We start from the raw sequence: 14863 nt of genomic DNA on the forward strand, positions 1-14863 counted from the left end.
GCCACCAGGTCAAGAGGTTCCCCAGAGCTGAGGGTGGTGGAAACGCAGACATCCGGAACAGAATTTTTCAGGGGTGGGACAGCATTTTTCACTGGGACTCCGGAAGGGCAGGGTTTGGAGGAAACTTGCTGGGAGCCTGGTGGGGATGCAGCAGGTGACGCTGCGGTGGCGGAGGGAGTGTGTGCTGAGTAAGGACCTTCCCTTTCCCCAGGCGGCGGGCGGGCGAGTCCCAACAGCAGGCGGACATGTGAGGCTGACCCAACAGGTTCCCGAGGCCGGGGGCAACGGGGTGGAGCGTGGCTCTGACAAAGGGCAGGCGGGTGGGAGCTAGTTTCTGCTGGTATCTTCCTCCTGCTGCGGCCAGCCCGGGGTGCAGGCCATGGAGCCTGCTGGAGGGTGAGGGTAGCCGGTGGGCAGGCGTGTTCGGAGGCGCTGGGAGCTCAGGGCATGGCGGGGCCCCTGCGGTGCCGGGTGGAGGAGCTGAAGCAGCAGCGGTGGCGGGAGAGCTCATCGCGGGTGCTCCAGCACAGCGAGGCAGCCCGGCTGGCGGCCGATGCCCTCCTGGAGCGGGGAGAGGCTGCCTACCTGCGGGTCCTCTCCGAGGAGCGGGAGCTGCTCTTCCTGAGCCCTCTGGATGTGGACTACATGACCAGCCATGCGCGCGGGGGCTCTGAGCTAGGCGAGGCCGTGGGGCCAGGGGCTGCCGGGCCTGACGCCCTCAGCCTGCTCTCCGAAGTCACCTCCGGCACTTACTTCCCCCTGGCCTCCGACGTAGACCCCCCGGACCTGGACTTGGGCTGGCCCGAGGTGCCACGGGCCACGGGCTTCAGGCCCACGCAGGCTGTGATCCACTTCCAGCGGAACAAAGCCAAGAGCATCAAGAACCTTCTGCATTTCCTCTTCAGCCAGGCCCGCACGGTAAGGGCCTCGTCTCTTCAGACATTCATTTCACAGATGTGGAAACTGAGGCCCAGGGAGGGGAAGTGTGGCCACACAGCAGCTTGGGGGCAGCATTGGGACGAGAACCTCTGCCCCCTATCACATCACAAGCTCCTAGAGTGTGGGCGTGTTTTATTTACCTTGGTAACCTCTTGGCACTCGAGGACATTATGAACACGCTTAGAACAGGGGATGGGTCTCAGGGACTCCACAAACACCCTGAAAACGCGTGCAAAGTGGTGTTCATTGCAGAGGGGGATCCTCTCTCTTTTGGGGGAGAGGGCCTATGGCCTTCATCAGATTCTCGAAAAGGTCTGTGATCCCCAAACTAAGAACCCCAACCTTGGTGAGCATCTGAGCCACCCCCTTGAGTTACAGAGGAGGAAACTGAGGCCAGAAAGGGACTGGGACTTACTCAGGAGTTCCAGTCAGTTGGTGAAATGGAACCCGGGGCGCAGGGAGAGGGAAAGGGCTCTAGACTCAGGCCCCGGGCCCCAGGCACAGCCCTGCCTCCTGACAAATGGTCCCAACCGCACCTCACTTTGTGCACTGTATCTCCACTGGCCTGAAGCAGGGGAAGGGGCACTGGTGCCTGGACCTCAGCATGGCCTTGAGGGCTGGGCTTTTAGCTCTGCACCCAAAGGAAAGAGGAGCGGAAGCTGCTGGGCTCAAGGATGGGGAGCAGGCCTCAGGAGAAAGGGAAGCGGCAGAGCAGGTGGGGTGTTGGTACCTGGGAAGCCTTCAGCTACAGACTAGCACAGCCTCACTCCTGGAGGCCTGGCCTCTGACTCAGGAGGCAGGGAGATGGATCAGATGACCCTAGGCAGAGTTTGGGGTGGCTTAGACTCAGTGCTCTTGCTAGGGGAGCAGCCCTGAGGGTACCTGCTGCAGATGTTAGGAGCCAGGATGCTGGCATCCTGCTGGTACCTCCAGAGCCTCCCTGGCACGTCTACCTATGTCCCAGGCAGGGGAGGGCCAGACCCGACTGGCACAGGGAATGGGGTTATTAGTGAGATGGCTGCTGTCATCACCCCTGCCCTTTGATCTTTCTTGCTTGTCCTGTTCCCCTCACCTGTGGCCAGGCCTGTGCCATGGACTAGGGCATCCCTCAATGCTTTGGTTTCTCATCCTCCCGTCTAGACCCTCCACCTCTGGGTCAGGAGCCAAGCTTCCACTCTGGGCTGTCACTGACTCTCAGAGTGATCTTGGGAAGTGCTTCCTCCCCCTGTGGCCCAATGGCTTTGTTTGTTAAGGAGGCAGCAGGAGAGGAACATTTACTGAGCTTCTGTTGTGTGTTGAGTATTTTCACATTAAATTCCCCATAACTCTTGAGAGGTAGCTATCACTATCTCCATTTAGCAGATGAGGAAGTTGAGGCTCCCAGGGGTGAAGGAATTCATCTAAGGTCATAGCACTAGGAAGTAGCAGAGTGCAGGTTCGAACCCAGCTCTGTCTGGCTCCAGAGCTGGAGTGCTTTGCTCCACACCTCCTGCCTCTCAGCCTGGACTGGGAGAGGAGGTTCTCTTGGCAGATATTGCAAGCCCCGCCTCTCCACCGAGCAGAAAACTTGGTCCCAGTTGTAAGAGGTCACAGCAGATCTCTGCAGCTTCTCAGGGAAACAGGTGGGTCTAGCAAAGGGCACTGAAGACCCCAGTAACTGGCCTGCAGCTCTGATCCGTGAGAAGGGAGCCTCAGACAGACAGCCAGAGCTACAGCTTGAGCTAGTGGGGGGAGTGTGAGGTGCTAGCCTGGGAAGTGGGGTCTGGGTTTTGCTTCTGACTCTTTCCCCCTCTGGGCCTCAGTCTTCCCATCTGTAGAGTAGACCTTTAGACTGGTACAGCTGATCCACAGACCTCTTTGAGAATCAGATGACAGATAAACAAACCGTCCTCAGAAAAATGCACACAAAAACTTTCAAACAGCCTTCTGGGCTTCAAGACAGTGAAACCCCCCAGCTTCCAAGTCAGGAACCCCCAGGCTGGGTCACCACTAAAAGCCCTCCCAGTTCAGGTGTTCTCATGGGCTTTGGCCTCCTGCTTTTCAGTCCAGTGCTGTCTCCGGGGATCTAGCCTCTACCCCTGGCCTCGGCAGTGCCCCGGGCAGGGCTGAGCTCCCCCCACCCCCCACCCCCGCCAGGTGGTGGCTGTGGTAATGGACATCTTCACCGACATGGAGCTTCTGTGTGACCTCATGGAGGCCTCGGGCTGGCGTGGTGTCCCCGTCTACCTGCTTCTGGCCGAGGAACACCTGAGGCACTTCCTGGAGATGTGCTACAAGATGGACCTCAATGGAGGGCACCTACGGGTCAGCAAGGGACGGGGGCAGGAACTGGGGTGTGGAGTCAGGGAGGGCAGGAGAGTCAGTCGGGTGGTTCGTGAGCATGGGGGGTCAATGGGAGTGGGAGGCCGGGCTCTCCTATAGCTATTTTGGGTCAGAGACCCCAGGGGATTTAGATATGGCTTGAGCCCTGTCCTCTAAAGGTGATTCCCAACCTCCCTCCCTCCTTGGTCCAGAACATGCGTGTGCGGAGCACGTGTGGGAACACATACTGCAGCAAGGCAGGCCGCCGCTTCACGGGGCAGGCCCTGGAGAAGTTCGCCATCATTGACGGTGAGCAGGTGGTGGCAGGCAGCTACAGGTGAGCAAGTGGATGGCGGGGAGGGTGCCTGGGGCTGAGCCACCGGCTTGCGAGGGTGCCTGGGACCTGGCAGCTTTGAACTTTCCTTTCTTCATCCATCGCTTCCACCATGAACTGAGCAGCCGCCATGTGGCAGGCATGGTGCAGGGCCCAGGGGCCAGTGTGGGGAGCAAGACAGCCCTGGGCTGGGCCCTGGAGGAGCTCACTCTGTGGAAGGACTACTTTAATGCCCTTGGCATAGAAAATAACTCTTGCACCTCGGAATTGGAGGGACTTCAGGGAACCTGGCCCTTGGTCCATTTTACAGATGGGGAAGTTGAGGCTGAGATGTGAAACCACATGCCGAAGTCCACTAAGCTGAGCCAGGGCTAGAACAGACTCTGGAGTCAGAGCTCTGCCCCTCACTTGGGCCCTAGGGGTGCTGGTGGTTTTATCTTGCTCCCCTGTTTGTGACTCCTGCCTGGCCCCAAGGTCCTGCACTTTGCCTCCTGACCCTGACCCTCTGCCCCCAGCTTCACCTGGCTTTGCAGCCAGGCCCACACGAGCATGGTGCTGCAGCTGAGGGGCCGCATCGTGGAAGACTTTGACCGGGAGTTCCGCTGTCTTTATGCCGAGTCCCGGCCCGTGGAGGGCTTCTGCGGAGGTGAAGATCCCCTGTCTCCCAGGGTGCCATGCCCTCCCCCAGTGGCCCGGTCCTTCGGGCCCAGCATCCCCAGCACCACGTCCTTGTCGTGCTCCAGCACCAGCCTCAGCAGCATCAAGTGCTCACCTCGCATGGGTCACTCCTCCTACCCAGCTCAGCCAAGAGGCGGCGGCTGCAGTGACATGGCTATGGGGTCCTCCTCCCCGGGCCCTGCCCGCTGTGAGGCCGATGGCCAGCCCTCCCTGCAGTGCCAGCTCTCAGACCCTAACCACGGCCCCCTACTTGGGCCCTACAGGGCCAACCTGAGCAAGCTGGGGGCGTCCCCCTGGTCCCAGTCCTCCCCTGCCCTCAACCCCAATAGCACCAGCCCTGTGACCCTGGGAGGGGGGTCACCTCTGCTTGCTCACCCTCGCCCCCTCCTCTCCTTTCCCCGGGGCGTCTCAGCTCTGTCCCGGCTCCCAGAGAATGGGGTCACAGGAAGCCAGGAGACTAGCCCCCCACGAGGCCGCTGGGTACCCGGCACAGCCCTGGAGGCAGTGGAGGAGAATAAGGTGTCTCTGAGTCAGAGCCATGGCCAGCTGGATCTCCTCGTCCCCTTCCCCAGGGCACGAGAAGCAGGGGGCCCTGATTCTGGGGTGACCCCCATCTCAGGCTCCCTTTGGCCTAGTGAGCAGGCCCCAGAGGACAGGAGGTTGGCCTCAAATCAGAGATACAACCAGCTGGATCTCCTGCCCCAGGCCCAGGATGCCAGGGGTCCCCCTGAGTCAGGTTCCCCCAGGCCTGGCAATCGGACCCCAGAGGACAAGAGGCTGTCCCCAAACCACAGCCATGGCCAACTGGACCTCCAGGTACAGTCCCCCAAGGCTGGGGGCTCCAGAGTGCCCCCTGAAGCCAACTCCTTGGCCAGGCCTGGCAAGCAGGGTAAAGAAGAACAACGGCAGACCCTGGGACACAGCCAGCTGGACCTCATCATGAAGTTTGGCCCATTCCGGGGTGAGGGGCCTGGGTCCAGTGATCTCCCCAGACCGAGCCCTGGAAGAAAGCCTGGAGTGGACTCTGGGGATGAGAAGCGGCTGACTCTGGGCCACAGCCAGCTGGACCTCATCACCAAGTATCATCAGTTACAGGGCACCAGGCAGGGACCTGAGCCTGGCCTCCCCAGGGGCCCCACAGGTGGCCAGCGCAATGGCAGTAGCAGTGGCCTGTCTGGGGATGAGAAATGGCTGACCCTGGGCCACAGCAAACTGGACCTCATTATTCAGTACAACAAGTCCAAGTCCAAGCTGCTCCAAAGCCGCTTTCAGTTGTAGTCCTGCTCCCAGAAAGGACATGTCCGTCCTCCATCCACTGTGACTCTAGATTGGCTCAGGTCCCAGACTCTGGGGTGGGAGCTCGAGCAGGGGCCTTATAGGGAGGAGAGGGAGTCTAGAGGCCCAGGTTAGACACTCCTTGGGCTTGGGATTCTTGCTCACACACGTACATGCACACATGTGGGGAAATGGAACCCACGGTTACTGGGCACCTGCCGTTTGTCACTGTGCTGAGCCCTTCTCACCAGTTACTTCTCATCCTTCATCCTCACAATACCCTACGAGATAGAGCTCTAGTAGGTGTACAGTTCTAGGATCATAGATATTATCTTCCCTATAATATAAATTTAGAAGCTGGGACCCAGCGAGTTTGATGACTTGCTTGGAATCAGGTCCGAGTAAGTGACAGGGGCTCAAATCTGTGTCTCTGACTCTTAATTTCTTAAGATCGTGTTTTTGCACAGACAGGACACAAAATATCAACAGTTCCCATGTCCCCATGCACACAAAATCCACATAGTAACAGAGATGCTCCAAATGCCTGCACAATATACACTGCACACTGACAGGTTTCACACCCACAAACTACACCCACAGATGCAGTCCATGTGATAAACCAAAACACTCAGGATTCTAGTTATAGGTACTCAATAAATGTCATTTGGGTAAATGAATGGTTACATTCGGTGCACACCGTAGACCCCTTAGGATCCACAGACCATAAATATGCACACAACCACACACACACACACACACACACACACACACACACACACAGGCATGCATGCACCAACCAGTATCTTTTTGTACCTAAGCTGTGTACCCAGTCCTGTGCTGGACATGCCATAGGGTTGAGAAATGAATCAGACTCAGTCCCTGGGAGACAAGGATTCAATGCATAAACGACTGGTGTATCTAATTAAAGGCTAACCAGTGACAGAAGGTGGTAGAGAATGAAGGCCAGCAAATGGTGGTGATGATGGAGTGGTGAGAAAAGTTTCTTAGAGGAGGCAGCCTTTGAGCCAAGCCTTGAAGGGTGGGAAGGACTTGGATAGATGGAGGCGAGGGTTAGAGGAATTCCTGGTAGAGGGAACCAGCTGAAGAGAGACCATGGAGAGGACTGAACGAGTGGGTCTGAGATGAATCTGGGAGGATGGAGAGGACGTGGATACACACACACACACATACCAGCCTCATTTTGCTGAGTGTCCCTAGAAGTATAGGCTCTGTCAGATGTAGGTCCTTTTCCTGAGCTTGCGACCTGCCTGGGACAGTATACGTGATACAAATCAATAAAAGCAGACATGCTATGACCCAGCAGCAGCCTGGTGTATCCTGGAGAAGGCAGAGTTATGAAACTGCAGGTTGGGGACAGGGGAAGGGCACCATTCAGGCAAACTATGGAGAGGTCCTTGAAGGAGAGTGGACGGCTGCAGGAGGGCTGGGGGGTGGGGAGGAAAGGGGCTCCAAGTTTCCCTCTGTCCTCGCTGAGAGTGACATTCTGCGAGACCCTGGGGCTTTTGTACAAAATGGGGGCCAAGTTCATCCGTCCACCAGAGCAGGTCTCTTGACTGCCACCATCTGCGGGCGGGGCGGGGTCGGGGGTGGGGGAGGGAGGCAGAAAGTGGTTGCCCATCAGCCCCTACACCCTTGCCCACTCTGGACCCTCCCTGACACCCGGCTTCGTCCATCCTCTCCTCTCCAATACCTTCTTCAGCATGGTTTCCTTTCATCCTCTGGCCACGCCTCCTTCTCCAGCCTCTGTCGTGGTCTTACTTCTCCGTGATGGACACCTTCTCCGTGGGTGACTTCATCCACCCCAGGCTTCAGCTCCACATCTCAGCCCTTCAGTCTCCCCTGGGCTCCAGATCCGGCCTGGGCATCTGTCCGACACCTCACTCTGTCCCTCACCTCTCCCACACCTGCTCTTCCTCCTCGGGCTTTACTTCAAGGTATAACTCCGTCTGGGACTTCCCTGACGGTCCAGTGGTTAAGACTTCCCGCTTCCAATGCAGGAGGCGCGGGTTCGATGCCTGGTGGGGGAACTAAGATATAACTCCATCATCAACCCATCTTCTGCGAGACATCCCTGGCTCCTCCATTCTGATGCCTCACATCCAACCAGCACGGGTCTGGGTCGATATTATCTCCTACAAAGCTCCTGACTGAATGAATAAATGAATGAATGCGAGCCTGCTGGAGGCGGGGCCAGGCGGGGTAGAGACAGGACCACTTGCAGCCATAGAGTGCTCCCAGAGGCTGGCGCTAGAGTGGTCGCATGCGTGGCAGCGTGCGCCGCGTTCTCTCGGAAGTCTCCCAGGGAGGAGGCGGAAACGGAAACCTACCGAGGGCCGAGGAGGCCTCTTGCGCGTGCGGAGGTTTCGTTTACGTGGTGAGCGGTTGTGGCGAGACACCGGCAGGGTTAGCTCCGGACGCCCTGGGTCGTGAGGGTTGGGGGCCGAAGGATTCGGGGCTGTCGTGTTTGGAGGGGCTAGGTGGGCGGGCCCCGAGGGCTGGGGGCCGAGAGGGGCGGGGTTGCGGCGGGGCCTGAGGCGCGGAGGCCGCGGGACCCGGACCCGGACCCAGGGTCGAATCCGGAGCACCCTGTTCCGGGAGAGGATCCGCCGGCCCTGAGCTCCCTGTCCCGCAGCCCCTAGGCCTCATGGCGGTCCGAGCGTCGTTCGAGAACAACTGTGAGATCGGCTGCTTTGCTAAACTTACCAACACCTACTGCCTGGTGGCCATCGGAGGGTCGGAGAACTTCTACAGGTGCGGCGGGAGCCCGGGGCCCGTGGGCAGTGTGTGGGTGGGTGGCTGGGAGGGGTACTTGGGAGTCTGGGGCTCGGGCAGAGGGAGGGTTCAGGCCCCCCAGCCCCGTGACCACCGAGTCCTTGTCCCTGCAGTGTGTTCGAGGGTGAGCTTGCTGATACCATCCCTGTGGTGCACGCCTCCATCGCCGGCTGCCGCATCATCGGGCGCATGTGTGTGGGTAAGCTAGCTGGAAGTCGCCGAGGGAGGAAATGGAGCCTCCCAGCGCCTTTCATTATACCCCTAGAAGGGACCCCGGGTGACCCAGGGATTTCTGGGCTTTCATCCATTATTTCCAGGGACTACAGAATCTCTCAGGCCTGTGCTGGACCCTAAGTGTCAACAGATCAGGGACAACCTCTGGCAAAGGCTTCTGGATCATTGTAATCACAAATAACATTAAGGGCTTTCACTTTTACCCTTGTTTCAGTCCTTGTTCACGAAGACCCTGGGAGGTCGGAATTATTGGCCTAATTTGACTGATGAGGAAGCTGAGACTCAAAGAACCCAAGTGACTCGCCCAGTTCCACACCTGGTGTGAGGGAAGATTGGATTGTCATCTCTCCCCGGCCACTGACTCTGGGCAAATTGCTTCCACTTTCGGAGCGTCTGTTTCTGCCTCTAAAAAATGACAAGCTGGGCTTCCCTGGTGGCGCAGTGGTTGAGAGTCCGCCTGCCGATGCAGGGGACACGGGTTCGTACCCCGGCCCGGGAAGATCCCACATGCCGCGGAGCGGCTGGGCCCGTGAGCCACGGCCGCTGAGCCTGTGGGTCCAGAGCCTGTGCTCCGCAATGGGAGAGGCCACAACAGTGAGAGGCCTGTGTACCACCAAAAAAATAATAATAATAATAATAATGACAAGCTAAGATTCTGGGGTGTACTGTTCAGTTACCCATTTCAATCTTCAGTTCCCTTTACCATGTGCCCCTATATCCCTCAGCACGGTTGACTCTGGCCATTTGTCCTTTCTTTGAGCTGGATCTGTCTGCCTTTACTGCCTCCCCTTCTTTCTAGTTTTGCTCAAATAGGAGTTTGTTCCTTTATTTTTAATCATAAGCCTGATGATATTGGACTCTTGAGTATTTTCTTATTCAGGCAGAACATTCTTATCCCTAACCATGACCTTTGGACTTGAAGCTAGTTCTTAGGTAACAAGGGAGATCTTAACCTGATCTTTGGTGGGTTTTTTTTTTATGATGGGAGAAACTTACAGTTGAGAAGTTCAGAGTTGTGACCTTGCAGAGTTAGGCAGAGGTTTAGTCATTGTTGTCACAAGATAATTGTGGTTCATTCATGTTGCCGTGTACTGTGTTTTGTGTAGGTATACCACGGTGTATTCATTCATTCTCTTGATAGTGGGTATTTGGGTAGTTTTCAGTTTGGTCTGTTATGAGTATTGCTGCTATGTTTCTTAGTGAACAAATGTATGTATTTCTATTGGATATATAATACCTAGGAGAGGAATGGCTGGGTATTCAATGTAGTAGATGATGCCACATAATTATCTGAAGTGGTCGCCCAGTTTATACTCCTGTTGGTTGCTCCATATATCTTTGCCAACACTTGGTATTGACATTCTTTTAAAAAAATTAGCCATTCTGGTAGGTGTGGAGTGTTACTTCAGTTTCTTAAAATACAACTGATGCCCAAGAGCGCTTCCTGTTAGTCCTGGTTCCTCCTGGCTGATGATGGCGAATTGGGCAGGATGTGTTGGGACAAACTCCTAGGTCATCTCTGGCCTGCCCATTGGCACTCCTGGTCCCCCGGGTGTTGTATGGATCAGTGGTTTGGAGGACTGGGGTCTGGGTCTGAAGCTTTGCTGGGGAAGCTAATTGGGCTGGATTGTATCCCCAGCCCCCAGGGCTCAGCAGGCATCTTGTGTATTCATGGTCCGTCCTTGTCCCACCTTCCCTAATTTGGGTCTCCCCAGGGAACAGGCATGGTCTCCTGGTGCCCAGCAACGCCACCGACCAGGAGCTGCAACACATTCGCAACTGCCTCCCAGACTCAGTGCAGATCCGGCGGGTGGAGGAGCGGCTCTCGGCCCTGGGCAATGTCACCACCTGCAATGACTACGTGGCCTTAGTCCACCCAGACCTGGACAGGGTGAGGCGGCCCAGGAGTCACAGGATATTAGCCGAGTCAGCGGTTAGCCACCATTCTTGCCCATCAGACAGGAATTAGGGGTATCTCTTGTGGTTTCTCTTTATACCTGGGCTCCTGCAGTTCAGACATTGGTTGGAATAGTGAATAGAGGCCTTCCATGGTATGATCAGTGTCAGAAAGAAGCTAGGGAGTGTATCAGTCCTTCAGAATCAGGGAGATTGACCCATCTGGTCTTGAAGCCAGGGCTAGGAGAGAAGATTGACAGGTGAACTCTTGCCTGTGGGTTAGAGGAAAGGAGGGTAATGTGGAGACCAGCCTCTGGCTCTTCAGGGCATGCATGGATATTAGGGGCTCCATAGCTGGTCTAGACTCTGCTCCAAGCTGTATTCCCTCCTTTTTCTGGGTGAAGCTTCCATATGCAGCTACATAGCAGAGGAGTGAGCTTAGGGAGTCATGCCCTGGGTGGGTCTGGGTGTGGAGGCCCTGGGTTCTTTGATCTGCTTGTTCTGGGCGCTGAGCACAGTACCTTTGGCTGACAGGAAACAGAAGAAATCCTGGCTGATGTGCTAAAGGTGGAAGTCTTCAGACAGACAATAGCTGACCAGGTGCTGGTAGGAAGCTACTGTGTCTTCAGCAATCAGGGAGGGCTGGTGCATCCCAAGACTTCAATTGAAGACCAGGATGAGCTGTCCTCTCTCCTTCAGGTCCCCCTTGTGGTAAGCAGTCTTATTCTCTGAGCTCTGTCTCCTGCTGGAGCAGATCCCTTTGCCCAGTATTCGGGAATCTAGATTATTATCTGTCACAGTTTGGGTTTGGGCTGAGGGTCAGGGAGAAGGGTTTGGGGAGAGTCCTCATGACTTTGGCTGTTGGTGCCATGATCCACACCGAGCCGTCCCTTGGCAGGCGGGCACTGTGAACCGAGGCAGCGAGGTGGTCGCCGCTGGGATGGTAGTGAACGACTGGTGTGCCTTCTGTGGCCTGGACACGACCAGCACAGAGCTGTCAGTGGTGGAGAGTGTTTTCAAGCTGAATGAAGCCCAGCCTAGCACCATTGCTACCAGCATGCGGGATTCCCTCATTGACAGGTATCTGGGCCTCTCTTCTTTGGAGGGGAGGGGAGGGGAGGGGAGAGGAGGGAGATGCCACCTGTAATGGGAGCCACGCTGTATTCATACTGGTAGGTTCTCCTGGCGTGTGAGGCCACATCTGCACACTGCTGAGCAAGCACAGTACAGTCCACAAGCCTTTCCTGAGTATCTGCCCACTGCCGTCTTTGAAGACGCTGGCTCAGTATATCCTTTCTGTAGTCTGTCTTTTATTTTATCACTGACCACATTCTTTTGCAGTTTGTATTTGCCTGTGTGTCAGTGTCCCCAGCCAGTAGCCTGAGACAGGAAAGAGCTTTTTAATTGAAGGAAGGAGGGAAGGCTGCTTTTAGGAACTGAGGAGACCCAGGTGCCTAAGGGACTCGGGGGTATGGGGAATGCATCAAAATCACCATCATCTGAACTTTGTGGGTTTAAAACAAGAGTGGGTTCTTGGGCCCTAACCCTGGAAGGTTCTGGGGTGTTAGGCTCTAGAATCTCTTCCTCTGGAAGAGCAGCAGGTGCTGGATATTTAGTGCCTCCCCCCCCCCCATTTAGGATCCTTCTCAAGGCACGCCATACCCAGCTAGCACAGGAGTCTTTATGAGGATAGAAACCCCAAAGTAGAGCAAGTGTCCAGTAGCAGACTCCCTACTTAGCAGGGGCAGAACTTCCCTTCATTTTCCCTCCTTCATTCATTCAATTGCTTGATGTTCATTGAACCCTATGGACAAGACCCCACGTGGGATAGTCCGGCAGCTTAGTGCTACATCCTGCCTTTGAGAGGGACTTAGATTGTAGCAGGGGAGAGAAGATGTAGTGGCCATATATAAGTTAGCTACCTTCAAAGAAGAAGTAAAAGGTGCCTTTTGTGGTTTTGGAAGCTCCTGTGATACACTTTCTGGAATCCAGGCAGGTTTTGGGGAGGACAGATCATTTAGTCTGGACTTCAGGGAAATGAGTAGGTAATTGAAAATGCGAAGATAGGGTGGGGAAGCATTTCAAACAGAACCAGGGATGGGGAAGTGTGGAAGGTGTGAAGGGGAAAGGTTTTATTCCCAGTGTTGAGGACTCTGAATGCCCATGTCAAGAAGTTTTGACTGTAGGTGTTTTGACCTTTGGTTTATGTTCAGATACTTGTTAATGTAGTTTCTTGCCTTCACCCCTCAGATACTGATTCCCTCAGTTTGGCGTGGGACCCAACCATGTGTGGCTGTTTTAATAATCTTTCCTAGGTGATTCTGATGAGGGCAGTTTGGAGACCACACTGACAAACTCTGTTGTCAGCACTGGAGAGCAGTTGAAAGGGTCTGAATAGGAAAGTGGTACCAGTGGTTTTGTTATTTGTTCAACAACTTTTTTTGGAGCACCTACTATGTGCCAGACAGTAGTGATGGGGTGATGAATAGAATATACCCTCTCTCCCCTTTTGGAACATTGAACCTCATAAAGAAAACAGTACTTTCACAATTAACCATTTAATTAAAGAACAAAACAAAAAAAACTTCTCAGCAACCTAAGAACAGAAAGAAATTTCTGTAACCTGATAATTGTTACCTACTAAACTACAGCAAATGTTGTATTTAATGGTGAAACTTCAGAAACTGCCAGGCAGAGCTGCCTGCAGTCAGCAGCCCTGGTCAGCATTGCAGTTAAGATAAAGACATGGGTGTTGGAAAAGAAGAGACAAAACTCATTAGCCTCCTTTGGTTTTGAACCTGTTGAGTTTGAGGTGCCCATGAGACCTCACAAGGAAGGTGTCAGGTCGGGGATTAGAAATATGTACCTCAGCTTCCCCAAAGTTCTTTCATTTCTTCTACTTAAGATTTTATGAGGAAAAGCCAATCCTAGGAAAACTAAGATAGAATCCAACTTTTTTAGTAAAGAGAAATAAAAACTTCAGATAACAAAAGAAAAACAAAGAAGAAATATGTACTTAAGGGAATTTCCCTCGTGGTCCGGTGGTTAGGACTTGGTGCTTTCACTGCCAAGGGCCTGTGTTCAGTCCCTGTTCGGGGAGCTAAGATCCCACAAGCCGTGAGGGGCAGCCGTAAAAAAGAAATACATACTTCATGTTTATAATCGTGCACATGATTATCACCTCCAGGAAGAATGTTCTGGCCGCAGCCCTGCCACTAGAGGATTTGGGGCCTGGACGTGTCCCTTACCCTCTCTGAGCCATCTTGTTCCCTTGTCTACTGTCTGTTGGGCTTGACCTGTGAGGCTCTGATTTATGATCAGTAACGATTTGAATAAGTTACTGAGTTCACCCACCCGAGTGGAGGAGTTACTTCTAGTTTTTAAGCACTGAGAGTGCTAGACTGGATTTGTGACTCGTGGGAGCAGTGGAATCTGGAGGGCCCTCTGTGTGTGGCTCTTCGGGGCTGAGCTGGAACAGAGGTCCTGGGGTAAGGGTGGAGGCAAGCACCTTGAGAGTGGAGGGTGAGCTGTGCTCTGTGAAGCACCTACTGACAATGCTCCTTCTCTCTCTAGCCTCACCTGAGTCACCTTCCATACTCTTCATGGGCTCCTGGCTCTGGACTTTGGCTCCGTCTCCACGCCCCACCCAGTCTGTCCTGGATGCTGGCAGGGCCGTGGCAGAGAGCTCACCTGGACTCAGTGGCTGGACGCCCAGCCCTTCACCTGTGCCCATCTCCTGAATCTATAGTTACTGCAAAAACCTGCCACAGGTCCTATGGCTTCTGGCTGAGAGCTCTGTTGTCTGTGCCAACCCATTAAAGGGCAGCTTCTTCCGGCCATTCTGAATGTGTTATTTGGGGACCTCAGCCTGCACTCAGCCCCCCACCATTGTTCCGGGGGGAGGTGGGGTAGGATGCACACACACCCCTTAGTTCTACAGTCTCCCACTCCTCTCCCCCCATCACCAGATGGGCGGTTTCATCCCAGGACATGAGGAAGCAGCACTCTCCACTGTACTTCTCCCATTTTCGACACAACTTCAGCCTCATACTTTTGGCTTCAAAGATGAGTCTGTTTCAACTCTCTCCTAGGCCAGTGTGAGGATCCTGAAGGGCTCTGGGGCACCTGGCTACAGGGCAGTCTTGTCCTCTTTCACCCAGGGTGGATGGAGGTTTGCTGGCCTGGCTGCTAGGTGCCCAGGACCGCCTCAGACCAATCTCGGTAGGCCCTTTCCTTTAGGGCCTTGGGTGGGTGCGGAGCCGGGCTGGAGAGGCGAGGGTAGCTGGGGCGGCTCCAAGCGTCTCCGAGTTGCTCGCGGGGCGGAGCCCCGGGGCTTCGGGCGGGTGTGGCCGGTTGCTGGTGGGTGGGTAGGGTTTGCTGGGCCCCGCCCCTGTGCCCTGAAACCTTCCTCGC

The 14863-nt window shown here is 55.1% G+C and overlaps 2 protein-coding genes across 5 annotated transcripts; both read left to right on the plus strand.

Annotated features, from left to right (window-relative positions):
* The first annotated feature begins 330 nt into the window (after nucleotides 1–330).
* Nucleotides 331–6850, plus strand: FAM83C (family with sequence similarity 83 member C). Its single transcript, XM_060124711.1, has 4 exons — nucleotides 331–918; nucleotides 3076–3243; nucleotides 3453–3577; nucleotides 4090–6850. The coding sequence occupies exons 1-4, from the start codon at nucleotides 448–450 to the stop codon at nucleotides 5528–5530; spliced, it is 2205 nt and encodes a 734-aa protein (XP_059980694.1). The 5' UTR covers nucleotides 331–447; the 3' UTR covers nucleotides 5531–6850.
* A 321-nt stretch (nucleotides 6851–7171) lies between these two features.
* Nucleotides 7172–14289, plus strand: EIF6 (eukaryotic translation initiation factor 6). Of its 4 annotated transcripts, none has more exons than XM_060124714.1 (7): nucleotides 7172–7660; nucleotides 8181–8299; nucleotides 8434–8519; nucleotides 10270–10445; nucleotides 10985–11161; nucleotides 11349–11530; nucleotides 14024–14289. In XM_060124714.1, the coding sequence occupies exons 1-7, from the start codon at nucleotides 7637–7639 to the stop codon at nucleotides 14031–14033; spliced, it is 774 nt and encodes a 257-aa protein (XP_059980697.1). In that variant the 5' UTR covers nucleotides 7172–7636; the 3' UTR covers nucleotides 14034–14289. The 4 variants fall into 4 exon arrangements, with proteins under 4 accessions (XP_059980697.1, XP_059980696.1, XP_059980695.1 ...); XM_060124712.1 differs by lacking the exon at nucleotides 7172–7660 and adding an exon at nucleotides 7686–7922; XM_060124715.1 differs by lacking the exon at nucleotides 7172–7660 and adding an exon at nucleotides 7793–7951.
* The last annotated feature ends 574 nt before the right edge of the window (nucleotides 14290–14863 follow it).

This window comes from Lagenorhynchus albirostris, chromosome 15 (genome assembly GCF_949774975.1).
Source record: "Lagenorhynchus albirostris chromosome 15, mLagAlb1.1, whole genome shotgun sequence".
NCBI classification, from domain to species: domain Eukaryota; kingdom Metazoa; phylum Chordata; class Mammalia; order Artiodactyla; family Delphinidae; genus Lagenorhynchus; species Lagenorhynchus albirostris.